This window comes from Azolla caroliniana, unplaced genomic scaffold (genome assembly GCF_043228905.1).
Source record: "Azolla caroliniana isolate FFs.n. ecotype wild unplaced genomic scaffold, voAzoCaro1.0.p SCAF_10, whole genome shotgun sequence".
Classification (NCBI taxonomy): domain Eukaryota; kingdom Viridiplantae; phylum Streptophyta; class Polypodiopsida; order Salviniales; family Salviniaceae; genus Azolla; species Azolla caroliniana.
The window spans coordinates 20,744,640-20,761,032 of NW_028230445.1; the positions used below are offsets into that span (position 1 = coordinate 20,744,640).

Below are 16,393 nucleotides of genomic sequence, written 5' to 3' on the forward strand. Positions count from 1 at the left end.
TAAATAAAACAGCACAGAGCAGGGCAGAGGATATATTAAACGAATCAGAGCATCTTTATTTCTGTCTAACTCGGTATGAAATAGACAGCAAAAACCCACATCGTTTTTCATCCCCAAGGATCGAAATGGCCTTGCTGTTTCTTGATTTCTAGCACAGAAAGGAAGGAAGGAAGGAAGGAAGGAAAGGCAGGGTGTTGTTGAAATGGGCGATTCCTTGCTGATTTCTTCGCCATTGATGATGGTGAGGAATGTTTTAGGTGTGAGAGCAAATCCTCCCCCTGACCTTAACAAGAACACAGAGTGGTTTCACTACCCTGGTGTCTGGACATCTTATATTCTTCTTGTTTTCATTGGATGGCTCATTGTTTTGTCTCTCTTTGGATGCTCCGCGGGTACTGCTTGGTCAATCGTAAATCTCCTCCACTTTGCGGTGAGTGCTCTAAACAATTATTGTGTTTGTGTTAATGAAAGGATGCTCATTTGTATCATGAATTTAAGCAGTGAAATTCTTATTGCATCTAGACAAACACTCTGTCGCTTATATCATTGCACAGATCGTGAAAAATCAAGAAAGAAATTAACGATGAAGCCCATTTGCGTGTTGATAATTGAAAACTTTGTGGGGTAGATCTTTTAAGAAACCTACATAGTTAAAGAATCGAAATCTGCAACCTCCTGTGCTCATTTCATGGCTTAATTAATGTTGATCGGCCAATTATTCCTTCCAAACATCATGTGCATGATATCATGAATAAAGTTAAAAACCAATCACAATGTTGATCACCTTAGGATAGCTCATTGTAGAAGATATTAACTTGCCATTCTCTGTCTTTCTTGTTTTATGGCACAATCAGATAACATATTGGTCATTCCATTGGAGAAAGGGAACCCCGTTTGCAGAAGACCAGGGCATATACAACAAACTGACGTGGTGGGAGCAAATGGATAATGGGAGGCAACTCACACGCAATCGCAAGTTTTTGATGGTTGTTCCAGTAGTCCTGTATGCAGCTAGCTCTCAACTCAAAAACTTCCTTAACTTATTTGTTAATGTTAATTCTATTACTTTTCATCTCTCCCGCAAATTTATAATTCCCTGTTATTTTATATGTCTTGAACAGAGAAACTCTTGGCCAAAATTTCCTTACACTGATTTTTTTTTTCTCAATCCTGCACCATTACATGAAGTTTGATGTGGAATATTGTTTCCTTTGTGCAGGTATTTGATTGCATGCCACACGACAAACTATAACAACCCATGGCTTGTCCTTAATACACTTGCTGTACTAGTCTTGGTAATTGCCAAATTCCCAAATATGCACAGAGTAAGGATTTTCGGCATTAATGCTGATTATGAAACGTAAAGCCTTCTTTATTTTATGTATAACTGTTCCAGGGCTTCTAAAATGTATGTGTAGAATGTATCTAGCTTATTTAATGTTTTTGTCCAATTTAGCCAGTGGTCGTTCTTATTTTAGATTGGATTTCAGAAATTCAATTCATAGGTAGCGAGTGTATATGTTATGTCTACTTATATTACCAGTATGTTGACATGATTCAAAATACAATGTCAATGTGTGTATACAAAGACAATCACATGATGTGATTTGTAGTGTTTCCATGGTGAAGGAAATACATGAATATAAATATTTGTTTACAACAGGATTTGACTTATGTTCACATTCATAAGTTGTGTTATGATCATGTGTTCATTTGATGTATATATATATTGTTACTATGATTCCAACAGTATTATGTTAAGAGTGCCATGGCAACTGACACTGTAGTCTTCTTCAGCAAATGGTATATGACGGTGGTCATACGTAGCTCCACACATCATCTATCCCTGCCATAGTACACATGATATCCATTTTCATCATCAAACTTATCAATAAAAGAATTTGAGCACATAAGTCTTGCAATGGATATCTCTGTAGACTGTTCTATTTGAATAATGATTTTTTTCATATCAATTAGGTCTGATATCTAAGTCTTGTCTTGTTAAATTGCTTTGCACTGATCGATTAAACCAATTGATAACTCATGATACCTACAGATTGTTAGAGTTTGCAAGCATTTCATGTTTTTAACTCAATCAAATATTTGATCTTCTGGAGGAGATTCTTCTTCTTTTGTTTCAACGACATCTTTCAAACCTTGGACAACTATAAGTGCAAATTCAGTCTCATTGACTATAATTATTTCGTGTGTTGCACTCCTGATTCTAAGCATGTGCAAATCATTTTGATTATCAAGTTCACGAAGAGAGCTCCTTGCCATGGTAGTCAAACCCGAAACAAGTGTTGTATATTTTGTGGTAAGATTCTCCTTGAAAAATAAAAGAGAGAAAAAAATGTTACTATAGGATTCCCTTGTAAATGCATCTAATTTAAACATGCAACAAAACTGGGAATAATAAAATCTTGTACATTTAATTTTCTTTACTTCATCGTTCCTAATTCTCCATATTACTGTTGGCTGAATCATGCTACTTATGACTTAAGGAAAGCATAAAATCACTCATGCTATTTATAATGATCTAATATTATAAACTCTTTTGTATCATAGATAGGATTATTAAATCTTTTTATTCATGAGACATTCCATGCACGGGAATAAAAAGTATCCACAGATGAGGTTATTCAGTGTTTCGACCAAATTTAGCTTAGAATTGTAACCTTTTACTAAGGGACAGAAGGGGGTCTCATAAATCCAATACATAAAGTGAAGATCCTTATGAGATTCTCTTGAAGGAAGGAATACATACATCAGGAATTGTTGAATGTAGAACAACACCACTGCTGTCCACAATAATCGTGCCCACTACATTCTGCAAGATTTAAAGTATTCTGTACAAATGACTCATAATAATGATATTATTCCTTATCAAGGATTTCATGGCAATGGGGAAGAAGAAAGTAAAGGATATTATTTGGCTGCTTATTAAAGATCGTGTAGCAATGGTATCATTATTACCCTTTCAATAAATAAAAAGAAAACTGGTTGGTCACAAAGAGCATACCTTAAGACCATTAATCCTCTGCAATGTTTTTTCTATTTCGTTCTTTCCTTACATGCAACATAAAGATACACCGTTAGTATTTCTTGTTCCATCTAAGAAGACTTGAATTTATAATTTTTATGATGCTTTTCAACACACTATCCATGATGATTTAACATGGTCCAACAAAACTAATTTGTGACAGGAAAGAACAAAATAAAAAACGATTAGAAGAATCTCCTCATGCTCTCTCCTTGAATTAGCCTATATAACATAATAGGTTCACATAGAGTTATTGATGTATGTATGTACATAAGATCAAAACAGATTTTGGCATACAAATTTAGGTGGTGAGTGAACAAGAGAGATTCAAAGGCTGAAAGATCAGATAATACGATCTTCCAAAAGAAAAACGTTTTTGCATTAATATCCACTTATTTTTTTGTGTTCCATTTCACTGAGAAACATTCGATAAAAAGTAGCCGATGTCAGATTTGATTTGAGATTACGCACATGAGGAAGGTTTGTAATATAAAACATATCGTAATGGAAAAATAAACATATGACAATACATGTTTAAGTCTTATGCTTTTCTTTAATCGCTACAAAGACTATACATCTGTAAAAAGGGTATGCTTTAAATAAATTACTACAATACATATCTTAAGGACGAAGCATATGAAATGTTGTGATTTGAACATTAATTAGGAGTCAGGACCATACAGCTTTACGTGTTATGCTCTACATTAATCACGACAAACTCACTATATCTAATTCACTCACTCTCTCTCTCTCTCACACACACACACACACACACACACACACACACTCTCTCTCTCTCTCTCTCACCGCCTCACTGTCTGTCTGTCTGTGTGTTTCAAAAGCAAAGAGATCGACTTACTTTTGGCGGCATTGCAGCCGGTGAGTTGGTTGGAGTAGTGGAAGGATCTGCCGCTGCTCCCGAAGATGAATCGGCAGGAGCAGCAACGGCGGCAGAAGAACCTTCTTCAGCTTTCGAAGCTGCCATGGCTTCCTTCGTCGTCGTCGTCGTCGTCGTAGTCTCGCTGATCGGCTCTTCCTTCTCTGTGTCTCTGTTGCTGTGGTGCGGGACGAGGGTCAGAGCGGTTAGGCCGGATTTGTTGCTCTGTCTGTGTCTGTGTCTGTGTATTGTGTTTAGGCGAAGAAAGAAAGAAGAAGAAAACGCTGGCCAAAATATTGAAAGGTACCCCCCAGTTTTCATTAATTCCAATGGAATGCCCCTGTGTTTTTAGCAACATAGAGCCTATGTACAAATGTGTGTGTGTGTGTGAGAGAGAGAGAGAGAGAGAGAGATTTCATAAGGCCATTTTATTGTGTTCTGATGATCATTGTTGACCGACACTCGTTGGACGACCAACCAGTGACGATGTTGTTTGCAGCAAAAACCAAGCTTCTTTCTCACTGCTGATTATTTATTCTAGACACCAAGAGAAACTAACGTAGATAATTGTAAAAGGTGATATGTGTTATTGTTTCTTTCATTTATATTGACATGGTCCTTTTTAATTTGCCATTCATCTATATGCCTCTTAATGAGCATGCACATGTATGGAGGCAATGTTCATGCACACAATGCTTCTTCGGGTAAGGCTTTTTAGGGCATGGTTGTAAAAAGAAGAAGAAGAAGTCATTTCTGTAAAAAAATTAAATAAACCTAGACATGTGTGTATCATGTTCCATGCCGTGCGTAGTTAGTGAGATTTGAACCCTAGGTTAGAGGTATATTATGCCCCAAATACCAAACCGAGATGAGAAGCCTTTGAAAAAGGAAAACAATGTCGAAAGAGGGTATATATATGTATGCTACTACTACATTGCCCGACATTGTTTGGAATGCATGGCTCAAGGTTGAGATGTAGTGGGAATACACGTACACTCAAACATATAGTCCTAGGGGATCGCCCAATTCCGGAACGTTTCTGTGGGAACCACTCAGACTACTCTCTTTTCGCCCATTTTGTGTGTGTAGCTAGAGTAGAGTTATAAGACCTCAAGGCTCAGAAGCGGAACCATAAAAACATGACGATGGAAATCAATTGGCCTCATAAATAAATAAACAAACAAATATAAAATAAATAAATAAATCAGATAATGTCGTGGCCAAAAGTGTAATAATTAGCCCGGGAAAACGCACGCCCGCTCTTTTTGCGTTTTGCGTTTGTCTGCCTTTTCTTCTGGACTCGACGAAAAAAACAGAGAGCGAAAGCGAGAGGGGGGGGGGGGGGCAGTTCCGTAAATTCGCAGAAAGAGCTTCGGTGGGAACAGAACCCTAGGTCATCATCGTCATCACCACCACCACCATCTCTCTTGACAAGCTTCGCCATCGCCAGATCTCTGCAAACCCTAATTCCTCTCTCCGCACGTTGCAGGGAAACACAGGTCTACTCGCGATGCTTTCAGGTGGCGGACGACGATCTCGCAACCCTGTTCGCGTCCTCATCGCTTGGTTCAAGAGGCAGCCTCCGAAGGTCAAGTCTTTCCTCGCCGTTTTCGCTGCTATTTTTAGCCTTGTCTTCATCAGATTTGTCGTCAGAGATCATGACAACCTATTCGTTGCTGCTGAAGCTATCCATTCCCTCGGTATCGTTGTTCTCATCTACAAGCTCATGAAGGAGAAGACTTGTGCAGGCATGTGGTTTTCTTTCATACATATTTCATAAATTTTCATACGTAACAAGCTTTTTCTTCATTGCTGAGCATGCCATATCAGATATTTTTACGCCTCATCCCTGATGCTTCTACAGAATTAGGGCTTACTATTACGATCCTCCATGGAAACACAGAATTATGTAGGGAAAATGATATCTCTTTTGGTTGAAATATATAATTAGGCTTTTACATCATGTCTCCCCGTGGAATACATGGGATTTAAGCATCAATCCTGATAGGAAGTAAACAATATTCAGCTCGGAATACAGGAGCAGGGGTTTATATCATGTCTGATGATGGAATATGAAGCCTTGATCTGGTGCAAAAGGAACAGTATCTATTTGCAAAACGATCCATTTTTCAATCGAAAATGCATAAGTCATGATTCATATTTTGTCGAGCTATGAAGTATGATGATATTTAAGCCTCGCCGTGATGTAAAACAATCTATTTCCGAGTTGAGACACAGAATTAGGTTTCCACATGATGTATCCACATGGAATATCTGGCTTTTCTCGCATAGAAATTTGCAAAATTTTCTACTTGAATTACCTTATTTCGATATTATTCTATTTTGGCTATGGAGTATGTGGTTTTTCACTCTGAACTTACAGATTTAGGGTTTCATACTGTGTGTAGCTATCTGGTTTTCGAGGATCACTCGTTTTACAAATATATCTATTTCTATTGGAGCTACAGAATTGAATTTTCATGTTATGTATCCAAATTCTTCCTAGAATTTTGGAAATGTTTTAGTTTAGATGTTATCCTGATTGTAGAATTTTTTGGTTTTTCCACTTTGATAGACAGTTTTAGTGTTTCATAATATGTTCTTGAATATCTGGAATTTAAGCCTCAATTTTGATACAGACGGACACGTTATCCAATTGTAATGTTTTCATATCATATCTTCTACAGAATAGCTTGTATTCTAAGCCTCGATTGTGGGTCCTGACAAAGGATCAGAATTCTGGCTGAAATATAATTTCTGACATGGAAAATTTAGTATTAAGCCTCAATTCAAATGCAAAAGCTTGGCATATGGAATATGCTGATGCAAAAGGATCCACACACTTAGCATTTCCTATTACATCTTGTTGATAAGAGTGTTTCCAAAAGTGCAAAACTGCTAAATATCAGTGTTAAGTTTTCATATCATGTTTGTGATGCATTAATAGTTATTTAAGCACTTCTTTGGGATTTCAGAATCCTCAATTAACCCTGACGCAAAAAGATCTATGACAATCCCTCTTTGGAAAACTTTGGAAACATCAAGTTATTCAGCGTACGTGGTCTCACATCAGTTATGCATCCACAGTAACTGTATTCATATCTATAATGTCTAATTCCATCATAGAAAATCATAATTGAAATACAGTGTTAGGGTCTCATATATCTCATATAAGTCCTGAATGGCGCATCTACTATTTATGGATTCTGAACTCTTGATTCTCACTTAAAAGAAGCATTTGCAAATCAGTAAAAAGCATCAAGTTTTTCAGCAAATTGGATCTTGATTCAGCCATGTAAAAACGACGAAGTGCAAAAGTATGAATTGAAATACTGTATTAGTGTGTCAAATAAGTCTGCTATATGACATCTATTTTCCAAATTGTCTATCTGATGCAATTTTTTTTAAAATCAATTTCTTTCAAAACTTATCAAAACATCAAGATATTCATCCAATATATCTTGCATCATTCACACAGCCATAATAACGTTGAAATTCCATATCTTTAATGACTTTCTGGAGGTGTAAAGTTCAGTTGAAATATAAATTGCATCATAAACACATTCAGAATAAATTTTAAATGCTAGGCCATGTCCAGTGGCACTGCTGATACCTGTGCGTGATCTCAGTATTTTTATTATATGATGTGGTGCTTTTTTAGGATCAAAATGGTGGCTTCTATTTTTGCAGGCTTGTCGTTGAAGTCCCAGGAATTGACTGCACTTTTCTTAGCAGTTCGGCTTTATTGCAGTTTTGTAATGGAATATGATATTCACACCCTATTAGACACAGCAACACTAGTGACAACATGCTGGGTCATTTATATGATACGCTTCAAGCTGAAGACAACTTATTTGTCTGACTTGGACAATTTCAACATCCTTTTTGTGGTATGTTAAATTCCATTAGCTAGAATGAATATCCTAGTGTATCATGATGGCATTGTTTCATGATGGATCTGTTCTGGTGAAGATCGGCCCCTGCGTTCTGGCTGCTGTCCTCATTCATCCTACCACAAGCCATCATATCGTGAATAGGCTTCTTTGGGCGTTCTGTGTCTATCTGGAAGCTGTATCAGTTTTACCTCAGCTTCGAGTAATGCAGAACACTAGGGTACATTCTACCATGCCACCTTTAATCTTGTTGTCATATCAGGAAGATATCTATACACAATTCAACTTTATTTAGTGATTCTTGGCAGGTTGTTGAACCATTCACGTCACATTATGTGTTTGCATTAGGAGTTGCAAGATTCTTAAGTTGTGCACACTGGATTCTTCAGGTAATCTCAGCATATTTGCCATTTCTATGCAGTTATTCTGTTCTATAGATAGGAAAGGATTTTTCCTTCCACAATTTACATGTCAGTAATCTGATCCTGAGTTGCAGTCTGTGGCTGGGAATCACAATAAAGCTCCACAATGGTTTTACGTGGTTCCTAGTGAGATTAGAAGCAATAATTATTGCCCATAGTAATGCATGCACAAATCTTATAAGCCTCAATAGCTTTGGCTGACCAAAGTACATGTCATTGCTACTAATTTTCTCTGGGAAAAAGAGGTCCTCAAAAGGATTATGAGAATCTTAGACTGTAATTTCGCAGCCTGATCTCCAAGTTGCAATGTGGAACTACACACATGGAGACAGTGTTCAGTGGAGGACATGTGTTAAACATGCTTTAGAATGGAAAGATAAGTTCTATAATTTAGCAGCAGCCTCATGCTTAATTTCTTGGGAATGATAATCACAGGTCAGGAATGGAACCACCAAGCCCAGTCACTTACAATCATATGGTAGTGAAAAACAATAGCTCTCATTTATAATCACAAACTGATACAACAACAAATCCGCACATGTATGCACACAAAACATTGATATCTCTACAATGGAACCACCAAGATCAATAACATGTGTAGTGGAATAAATAGCTCCTACTCTGAAACTCAAAACCAATACAACAATGCACAAACACATGGACGAACATAAAACTTTGATCACCATAGGTGTTCACGTTTCCACAGTTTGTTATTTATTGAAAATATAAATTACAGTGGATGATAAAAAACAAGCCAACCATTACATACATTAAGTTGATACCTGAAGGGCATAGTCCTCATGATTAATAGAATAAGAGCCATTTCTTGCATTGCGTCCTTTCTTGCTCTCGTTACTTATAATGGAGTTTCATCTGTAATCCTTTCCATTCAGCCTTGCGGCATGGATGATGTTTGCTTCTCAGTGACTCGCATTGAGACATCTAATCTAGCTGTTTGTGTCTTCTCATCATCAGGAGTATCTTTTTGTACAATTTCTGAATTTCGTGCCGAGATTTGTTAAGTGAGACCGCTACATTCAGTTTCTAGGTTCTTGATTTTGGGCAAGAGAAGGCTGTTCACCATCTTGAGAGAAAGGAAGAGTGAGAGAGGTTCTGTTTTTGCAGGTATTGGATAGCCGAGGTTATTTATTAACGGCCTTGGGGCATGGCCTTTGGCCGTCAATGGTACTTTTGTCTGAGGTGGTACAGACATTTATTCTAGCAGATTTCTGCTATTACTATGTGAAGAGGTTCTTGTTCCCCTCTCATCGATTGTTTCGAAGAATTTGAATTTCTGTGCATAAGTAAGTTTTGCTCATCTTATTTTCATTTTTTCTTCTTTTCAGTGTGGTTGAAGGACAGTCAGTTATGAGATTGCCATCAGGTGTGGTCTAAGCCTACAAAATTACCTTGGATGATTATGTGAGGTGATGAGTAAGAGAATTAATAGGTTTCACTCTTGTATACGTGTAACTTACTGCATCATTATTATCCTGCAATCTAATGTTTTCGGCTGGATTTCTCTAAGCTATGAATTCCAGCTTTTAATGAAGGACAGTCTTTTTCTATAACCTTTGTCCAAAATTCGTAACTAGTAAGCATAATATCTTTATTGTCTTTCATTGGACAGTATGTGGTGCTAGCATTGAGGTTATCATATATGCAAATTTGTATTGTTGTATGAGATGGTTTTAGGTGAATGGTGTGCTACTTGATATATTATGGATATTTGGCGAGATGTTAGTGCCGAGAGAGGAGTTACAATTACAAAACTTGAAAGGCGGGTATATATTTTGAAATTATGCAATTTTGTCAAAGTTAATGTTAAACACATTTAACATGGAATATTTCGTAAGTAATTGTGTTTCTTTCTGTTGCACTATACTTGTGAGGAAAATCTTCAGCAGCAGTTATCCAATTTGTAATTGTTTCGTATACTCTGGCATATACCCAAAAATGACTTACACATCTTAGTTGTTTGTAGTTTTTACTTTGATTTGCGAATCATAAACAATTCATATTTACAGGTCTTTTCTTGTGAACTATAAAGCTTGAAACATTTGGAATGATCGAATTATGCTACAAGTATGATGTAGAAGATGAATGAAAACTTTCCTTGGAATGCAGGTTCATAGTCTTTGAGGAAATAATTGCATCATTTTGTTGTGAGCTCTGAATCTATCTTTAAGCATTTAGAGCAATCAAATTATGCTATAGAAGCACAATGTAGAGGAATGGAAATTGTTTCTCAATGAAAAATAAAAGATGCTTTTTAATGTATACATATTTGTGCTTGGAGAGTGGTAGAACACATTCCATGTCAACATAGATGCTCCACATCGAATGTCATTCATAGCGCTTAACCTTGAATGCCCCAAGAAATATGCGCTAAAAATTTCATAGCATGGACCTACGTTTTTGTATAAAAGCTACCTATTAATGGTAACAGGCACATTACTACTTATATTAATTAACCAGTATTGTAGCATCATGTTTTTTTAATGCAAATATCAAAATCTATACGAATGTGAAACCTCCTTCCCACAAATAATTTGACTTCTTTTACTACTTCAATGGTGTTATATTTGATTGTTCCTATGACAAATAGTAAGGTTGGTTTACCTTGGATTTGTGGTGAATAAATGTACAAAATATTTTTGGGAGAAAACTACAATTTTGCACAAATAAGGATTGCAAATTTGGAAGAGCGTTGGAGAAAACTTCATCGCTCACAAAATCTAAACATCAAAGTGCTTGGTTGGAAGAACCTATGGATATATGTTAGGACTTGCTTGGATTTGAGCCGACTTGTCACACAGTCCTAACCTCTCTTCTTTAAAGCATTTTGTCATTTCTCAATAATCTAGAAAAGAAGGTGCATGCCCCATGTTCAATTAGATCATGTCATTCTATATATTTTTGAGGCATTGCATCAAAATGTGTACGAAGCTTCATCTCGTGAGGGTCATATGGGTTGATGATGGCTAGACCTATATGTTAGACTAGAACATGTCACCAATTTTCTTCCACCCAATGAGACAAGTCATGTCATCTTTATACGTCTTCTCAGATGGATTGAAGCCTCAAAGTGATGCTAATGCTTTCTACAGTGGCTAGGTGGGTTTAGAAATCGTAAAACTTGTAAGTTTCACCCCCATTCCTTGATGAGCTCAAGGTGTTGGGACAACAATAACTCATACTTGGATACATGATGGTTACCACGCAACTCAAACCTCAACAAGTGATTGAACCATGAATTGGTCGATTGAGAGACCATCGAAAGAAAGGTCGACTACCAGAAGTGGTTCGACAACCTCATTCTATGGAGTTTCAATCATGGTCGATGGTGGCTACCAAGTTATGTTATTTGATTTGATTAATCGATGGCCTGACTCTATGGAGTGTCTCGACCATGGTGGGGGGTGGTTACCAAATTATGTTAATTGATCTGATCAATCATGGTTGGTGATCATTACCAAGTTATGTTAATTGATTGGATTAATCTAGGAACCACTAGAAGGAAGATTCATGCCCCTTACTTCCTTTCTTTATACATAATACATATATATGTTCATGCCCCTCCATACATACTGTATTTGCCCTAATCTAAGATCGTACAGAGCCCTTCTTTTGACCTAACGTTCGCAGGATTGCCTGCTCGGTTTGCTTCTCCTCGGATCTCGTCCTCAAGATCTCTTCTTATTCGCTGGTATGGCTTCTTCTTTCTCTGCGCTATCGTGATCATCGTGTTCTTCTCTATCTTGCTGCAGGAATTTAACCAGGAATTTAACCAGGGCTATTTGATTCCTTGAACGATCTTCTTCCGTATGTAGTGCAGTTTTCTTTCTTTTCGATGTGGCGTTAAGTGCAGCATTTTATCTGTCGCTATCTCGTTTTTCTATTTTTCTTATGCACATAACGATCGTCTTCTCGTGAAGTTTTGTCTGCTTGTTTGACCGCGCACATTTTCTCTCTACTGGTGTGGCCAGATGATTACGGCAGGAATATGAAAAAGAAAGAAAGATCGACCTTTAGCTTTCCGCATGTTCGTCTGCTGTTGAAAACTGTCTTTGTTTTCTTCATCATTGTTTTCTGTTTCTTATTTCTGTGCTTCACCATCATTCATATCTGCATCGTCTTCTTCGTCGTCATCCTTATTGTTATTGGTATTTAGACCCATTTTTTTCTTCTAATGCGTCACGTACATCATCTTTTACATCATCGTCACTATTGTCATCGATTTATTCTTCATCATGGATATATTCGTTGGTTTTCTTTTGCGTTTTACTGCTAATATTTCATTTGTATTATCCTCTGGAGGGATAAAGCATCATGCCCAATAAAGCTTCTGCTATTTGATTCTGATGAATATGATTGCTATGTATATTCAGACTAGAAATGGCCGAACAAACCACGCCAGAATTTTTTCAAAGGATCCCAAAGAATGTGTGGGAGAAGCAACAATACTATCAGAGTGCTGCAAAGTTTACACACATGAAAGGGCCCCATGACAAGTATGTTAGCTTCATCATTCCATCTGTTCTTGTTGCAACCGCTGGTGTTCTCATGGTAAGGACTGATTTTTTTAACTGTTTTATGTAAATATTCCATGAATTTATGATAACTTTCTACCTATAATTTTTTGTTTGATTAGGCACTTTAGATATTGTGGTAGTAGTTTGCAAATCCTATGCGAGAATGCATATTTTGTATGTAGCACCAAATGACCAAAAATATTTTGCCTGAAACATTTAATGGATCAGATATTTTGTAGATACGAAGCTTGTAGTTTTAATGGAAAGAATTGGTGTAAGCACTTATATGTAATCCGGAAGTGATCGGATAATATATAACCTGATGCAACCATGTTTCTATGGATCAATCAAACTTGATGATGTCTTCATTGATCAGACATGGTAGACACACAACTTTTACAGAAAACATTGATCTATGTTCTCTGTGTTGGTCCTTTTGGGATAATATTATATGATAAAAATTTATGGATCAAAGCTTCACTGATTGCAGTATTATAGGAAAACATCTCCATAGTTAGGAATTGGCAATGGTTCGGTTTAGGCTTAACCGGTTTGGCCTTATCCAAGCCAAACCGGTTAAGCCTAAACCGTTTCGGGGTTCTCAAACCTGAACCAAACCAAACCAAACCAAACCGATCCCTTAACCGGTTTAGAAACCTGTTTGGGACAAAAAAGCTGAAGATACCCAAAAAAACACCACTACCACTTCCTCCTACTCTTCTTCTCCTCATAACTCCCACCCCCTTGGCCTTACCACGGATGAGTCAAACTCAACTCCAAGTCCCACCTCCACGACTCCCTCTTTGTAGACTACTATGGTTGGTTGGCTGACGTCCATGAATCCCCTGCTTCCCACCACCCGAACCACGAGGCCTGAGGCTATGGCGACCTATCACTCTCTGTGATCCAATCCTTCTCCAAAGAATGTATATAACACTGAACAGCACGGAGGTCCCCTGATCGTCCACTATGCAAGCTCTCTCTCCCTTTCTGTCCCTCCCTCTCTTGTCACTCAACAGTATGTTGCCTCTGGCTTCCTGTCACTCTCTGTCAACTTTCAAGTTCTAACTTATAGTCTGATTTCTAATTTTCTAAACCCTAATTCTTAAATCACATAAACGGCTTAAACGGTTTAGCCGGTTTGGCAAGGCTCAAGCCAAGCCGAGCTCAAATCGTTTAGGTAGGCTCAAACCTAAACCGAGCTGAGCCGCTAAGCCGTTTAAAACCATTTGAGCTAAACGGTTTAGGCTTGAGCCGAGCCTTTGCCGATCCTTATCCATAGTTATATCTCCATCAAATTTTACAGATGTAGAACTTGCCCTTTTTCAAAGAAATACGGATGCTGTTAGACGTGCAAATTTTGCATCATTAAACCAATATATTGATGCCCTCACATTAGTCTAAGCCTTAATCATGGGGATAAATATGATTAGAGACACCTACTATGGGTAAAAATTCAGCTATACTAAACAGTAAACTAATATGTTTTATGAAGTCACTACTGTTTCATTTTTTAATCCACAGGACAGTTAGGGTCAGTTTCCTGTAATCGCTCTAGTTTCGATTGAAATGTTGGGGTATTTCTTGAAGATGTTCCATAACCTGATACTAGTCAGCCAATGCTGCTCCCTTATAGTCTGTATATATCTTTAGAGGATGTTAAATTAAAATTTGTTACTAAATGTGAAATATTAATAGGCAAAACATTTGATGTATGGATATTCTTCTAATCAATTGGTGGTGAACATGAGTTCTTTATTAAGCGTGTTGAGGAAAAAGTGTGTTTCTGTGTGGTACCATGATATTAGGTTTATTTTTTCTAGAAAGTTCTCATTCAAGTGATTGACATCTACACTTTTACTTCTGTAGGTACGTGGATTATGGAATTTGTCACATGGAACAGGCAAAAGGGAATAAATATACAAACTCTTGCCATTAGATTTGTCTTGTTTTTGGCTGAAAGGCTTTGTATTACTGATTGATGGTCAATAATTTGTTATGGTGATATACATACATGCTTTCATGGATCCTGTTTTCACAGCTAGAGTGGTTTTTCAATGAAGAAATCCCGAATCTCGGCGTAGGAGTAACATTATAAGTGGCTTGCCACAAACAATTTAGAAATTCAATAGCTCCTTTTTATTGAATGGTTCTACACTCCTGACACTCCTGTTATCTGACATTGTTGATCTTTGTCTTGTGCCTGTTGTGCAAATGTCCAAAAGTATTGCTGCTTACAGGTGAAGTCTATAACTAGGTTATCGGATTTGTTTCCAGGATATTATAAATACGTTGATTTTGCGCGCTATGATTCGTTTTTTTCTGTTATTGATTCAATTCTTTAAAATCCATTGGATCCCAATTTTTGCTCTGTTATGGACGCTTTGTTTGGGAATTGCAACAGTATGTTTTCGCTTAATTGTAAAGGACCTTCTATATATGCTTGGGTTAAGTATAATCGAAAATTAAGCATATATGCTCAATTGAAAATGACCAAGCATAATTAAAGGGATTATGTTGTAATATCTCTTAAATTAGCCGTCCCTTTAGCTACTGTTTAGCATAGGTAACTTCTAATTAAGAACTTGGTCGGCAAGTCATTCTTCTAATATGATCAATCAGACCTTGCTCATTTTTCGATTGGATGAAAATTGATTGTTATTAAATTGTGTACTAATGCGGTGAAGGATTCTTCATTGCCTTGTGCATTTGTTGTTTCTAAACTGTCACATTAATGTGCAATAATGTGTGCTTTGGAGCTCAGACATTGATCATTTATATAAGTAGTCTTGAATTGCTAGAACATTAGAAGCATATTTGAGGTCATTTTGCCTATCTATTTTGTTTCTTGATATGTAATATGTAATTTGTGATATTTTTTAAAAATTGGCTTTGTAAAAATGAGAATGCAATCAGCTTTAGTTAATCCTTTTATTTTTAAATCTGAAACCTATGAATGTGTGTAATAATCATACATTGGATGCATTAAGTGATTATTGGAAATCATAGTATTACTTACTTTACATGAAGTTGATCCATTGTATATTTGTCAGTTTAACTGATCAGAATAGACCTTTGAAATAGTTGAATTGAGGTTAATTAATACTGTGAGAAATTGTTAAGTAAATTGAAGGAATTCATATCTCTATGAAGAAGGATTCATATTGGTAGAGATCTATGGGTTCCATTTCTCATAACTTGTGACCTCTTTCAATAAGACTTGTTATGGGTTGTGCTCTACCATTAGGGTATGACAATGTTAGATATATGGTATAGAGTTGTCAATAATTTGGTGGATTAGCATTGTTAAGTCTTGAATTTTTTGTCAATAACTCTTGGTCCCTATTCTTCAAAGGCATTTTAGTCCCCATCCTTACTCTATTGAGGTATCTTCCTTCCTTAATGTGCATTTCTCACTCTTGGTGCATTAAATCGAAATCATTGCAGTTTACTATGGATGATAATGATGTAATTCTTGGTAGATCCATGTGGGACTCGAGCTGCATTTGAGCTCGAACTCTTGTACATTTTGATATCCTATCCTCCCATACCAACCTGCATAATTGTTAGGCTCTTCTTTCTTCTCAAAACTTGCATAAGAAACATCAAAATAGTTGTAAAAT

The 16,393-nt window shown here is 36.8% G+C and overlaps 4 protein-coding genes across 6 annotated transcripts; 3 read left to right on the forward strand and 1 right to left on the reverse strand.

Moving 5' to 3' along the window:
- Positions 1-44: 44 nt before the first annotated feature.
- LOC147859510 (uncharacterized) lies at positions 45-1,662 on the forward strand. The gene is made up of 3 exons (XM_087326418.1): positions 45-430; positions 855-1,003; positions 1,220-1,662. The coding sequence occupies exons 1-3, from the start codon at positions 203-205 to the stop codon at positions 1,362-1,364; spliced, it is 522 nt and encodes a 173-aa protein (XP_087182544.1). The 5' UTR covers positions 45-202; the 3' UTR covers positions 1,365-1,662.
- Positions 1,663-1,748: 86 nt separating this feature from the next.
- Positions 1,749-4,145, reverse strand: LOC147859511 (uncharacterized). 2 transcript variants are annotated; one of them, XM_087326419.1, is made up of 4 exons: positions 3,903-4,145; positions 3,023-3,064; positions 2,768-2,830; positions 1,749-2,328 (listed from the first exon to the last, which is right to left on the reverse strand). In XM_087326419.1, exons 1-4 carry the CDS (start codon positions 4,026-4,028, stop codon positions 2,092-2,094), a joined length of 468 nt encoding a protein of 155 aa, XP_087182545.1. In that variant the 5' UTR covers positions 4,029-4,145; the 3' UTR covers positions 1,749-2,091. The 2 variants fall into 2 exon arrangements, with proteins under 2 accessions (XP_087182545.1, XP_087182546.1); XM_087326420.1 differs by lacking the exon at positions 3,023-3,064.
- A 1,113-nt stretch (positions 4,146-5,258) lies between these two features.
- On the forward strand, positions 5,259-9,806 carry LOC147859512 (uncharacterized). The gene is made up of 6 exons (XM_087325693.1): positions 5,259-5,668; positions 7,611-7,810; positions 7,893-8,033; positions 8,122-8,202; positions 9,361-9,485; positions 9,582-9,806. Exons 1-6 carry the CDS (start codon positions 5,431-5,433, stop codon positions 9,628-9,630), a joined length of 834 nt encoding a protein of 277 aa, XP_087181819.1. The 5' UTR covers positions 5,259-5,430; the 3' UTR covers positions 9,631-9,806.
- A 2,048-nt stretch (positions 9,807-11,854) lies between these two features.
- On the forward strand, positions 11,855-14,917 carry LOC147859513 (cytochrome-c oxidase/ electron carrier). Of its 2 annotated transcripts, none has more exons than XM_087326534.1 (3): positions 11,855-11,944; positions 12,627-12,804; positions 14,640-14,917. In XM_087326534.1, exons 2-3 carry the CDS (start codon positions 12,634-12,636, stop codon positions 14,685-14,687), a joined length of 219 nt encoding a protein of 72 aa, XP_087182660.1. In that variant the 5' UTR covers positions 11,855-11,944; positions 12,627-12,633; the 3' UTR covers positions 14,688-14,917. The 2 variants fall into 2 exon arrangements, with proteins under 2 accessions (XP_087182660.1, XP_087182661.1); XM_087326535.1 differs by lacking the exon at positions 11,855-11,944 and adding an exon at positions 12,036-12,060.
- The last annotated feature ends 1,476 nt before the right edge of the window (positions 14,918-16,393 follow it).

Coding starts and splice junctions, on each gene's coding strand:
- LOC147859513 (XM_087326534.1), top strand. CDS start 12,634: ATGGCCGAACAAACCACGCCAGAATTTTTTCAAAGGATCCCAAAGAAT. Junction 12,805..14,639: donor CAACCGCTGGTGTTCTCATG/GTAAGGACTGAT, acceptor TTACTTCTGTAG/GTACGTGGATTATGGAATTT.
- LOC147859511 (XM_087326419.1), bottom strand. CDS start 4,028: ATGGCAGCTTCGAAAGCTGAAGAAGGTTCTTCTGCCGCCGTTGCTGCT. Junction 3,065..3,902: donor CGGCTGCAATGCCGCCAAAA/GTAAGTCGATCT, acceptor ATGTAAGGAAAG/AACGAAATAGAAAAAACATT. Junction 2,831..3,022: donor AGAGGATTAATGGTCTTAAG/GTATGCTCTTTG, acceptor TAAATCTTGCAG/AATGTAGTGGGCACGATTAT.
- LOC147859512 (XM_087325693.1), top strand. CDS start 5,431: ATGCTTTCAGGTGGCGGACGACGATCTCGCAACCCTGTTCGCGTCCTC. Junction 7,811..7,892: donor ATTTCAACATCCTTTTTGTG/GTATGTTAAATT, acceptor GTTCTGGTGAAG/ATCGGCCCCTGCGTTCTGGC. Junction 8,203..9,360: donor GTGCACACTGGATTCTTCAG/GTAATCTCAGCA, acceptor CTGTTTTTGCAG/GTATTGGATAGCCGAGGTTA.
- LOC147859510 (XM_087326418.1), top strand. CDS start 203: ATGGGCGATTCCTTGCTGATTTCTTCGCCATTGATGATGGTGAGGAAT. Junction 431..854: donor TAAATCTCCTCCACTTTGCG/GTGAGTGCTCTA, acceptor TGGCACAATCAG/ATAACATATTGGTCATTCCA. Junction 1,004..1,219: donor ATGGTTGTTCCAGTAGTCCT/GTATGCAGCTAG, acceptor TCCTTTGTGCAG/GTATTTGATTGCATGCCACA.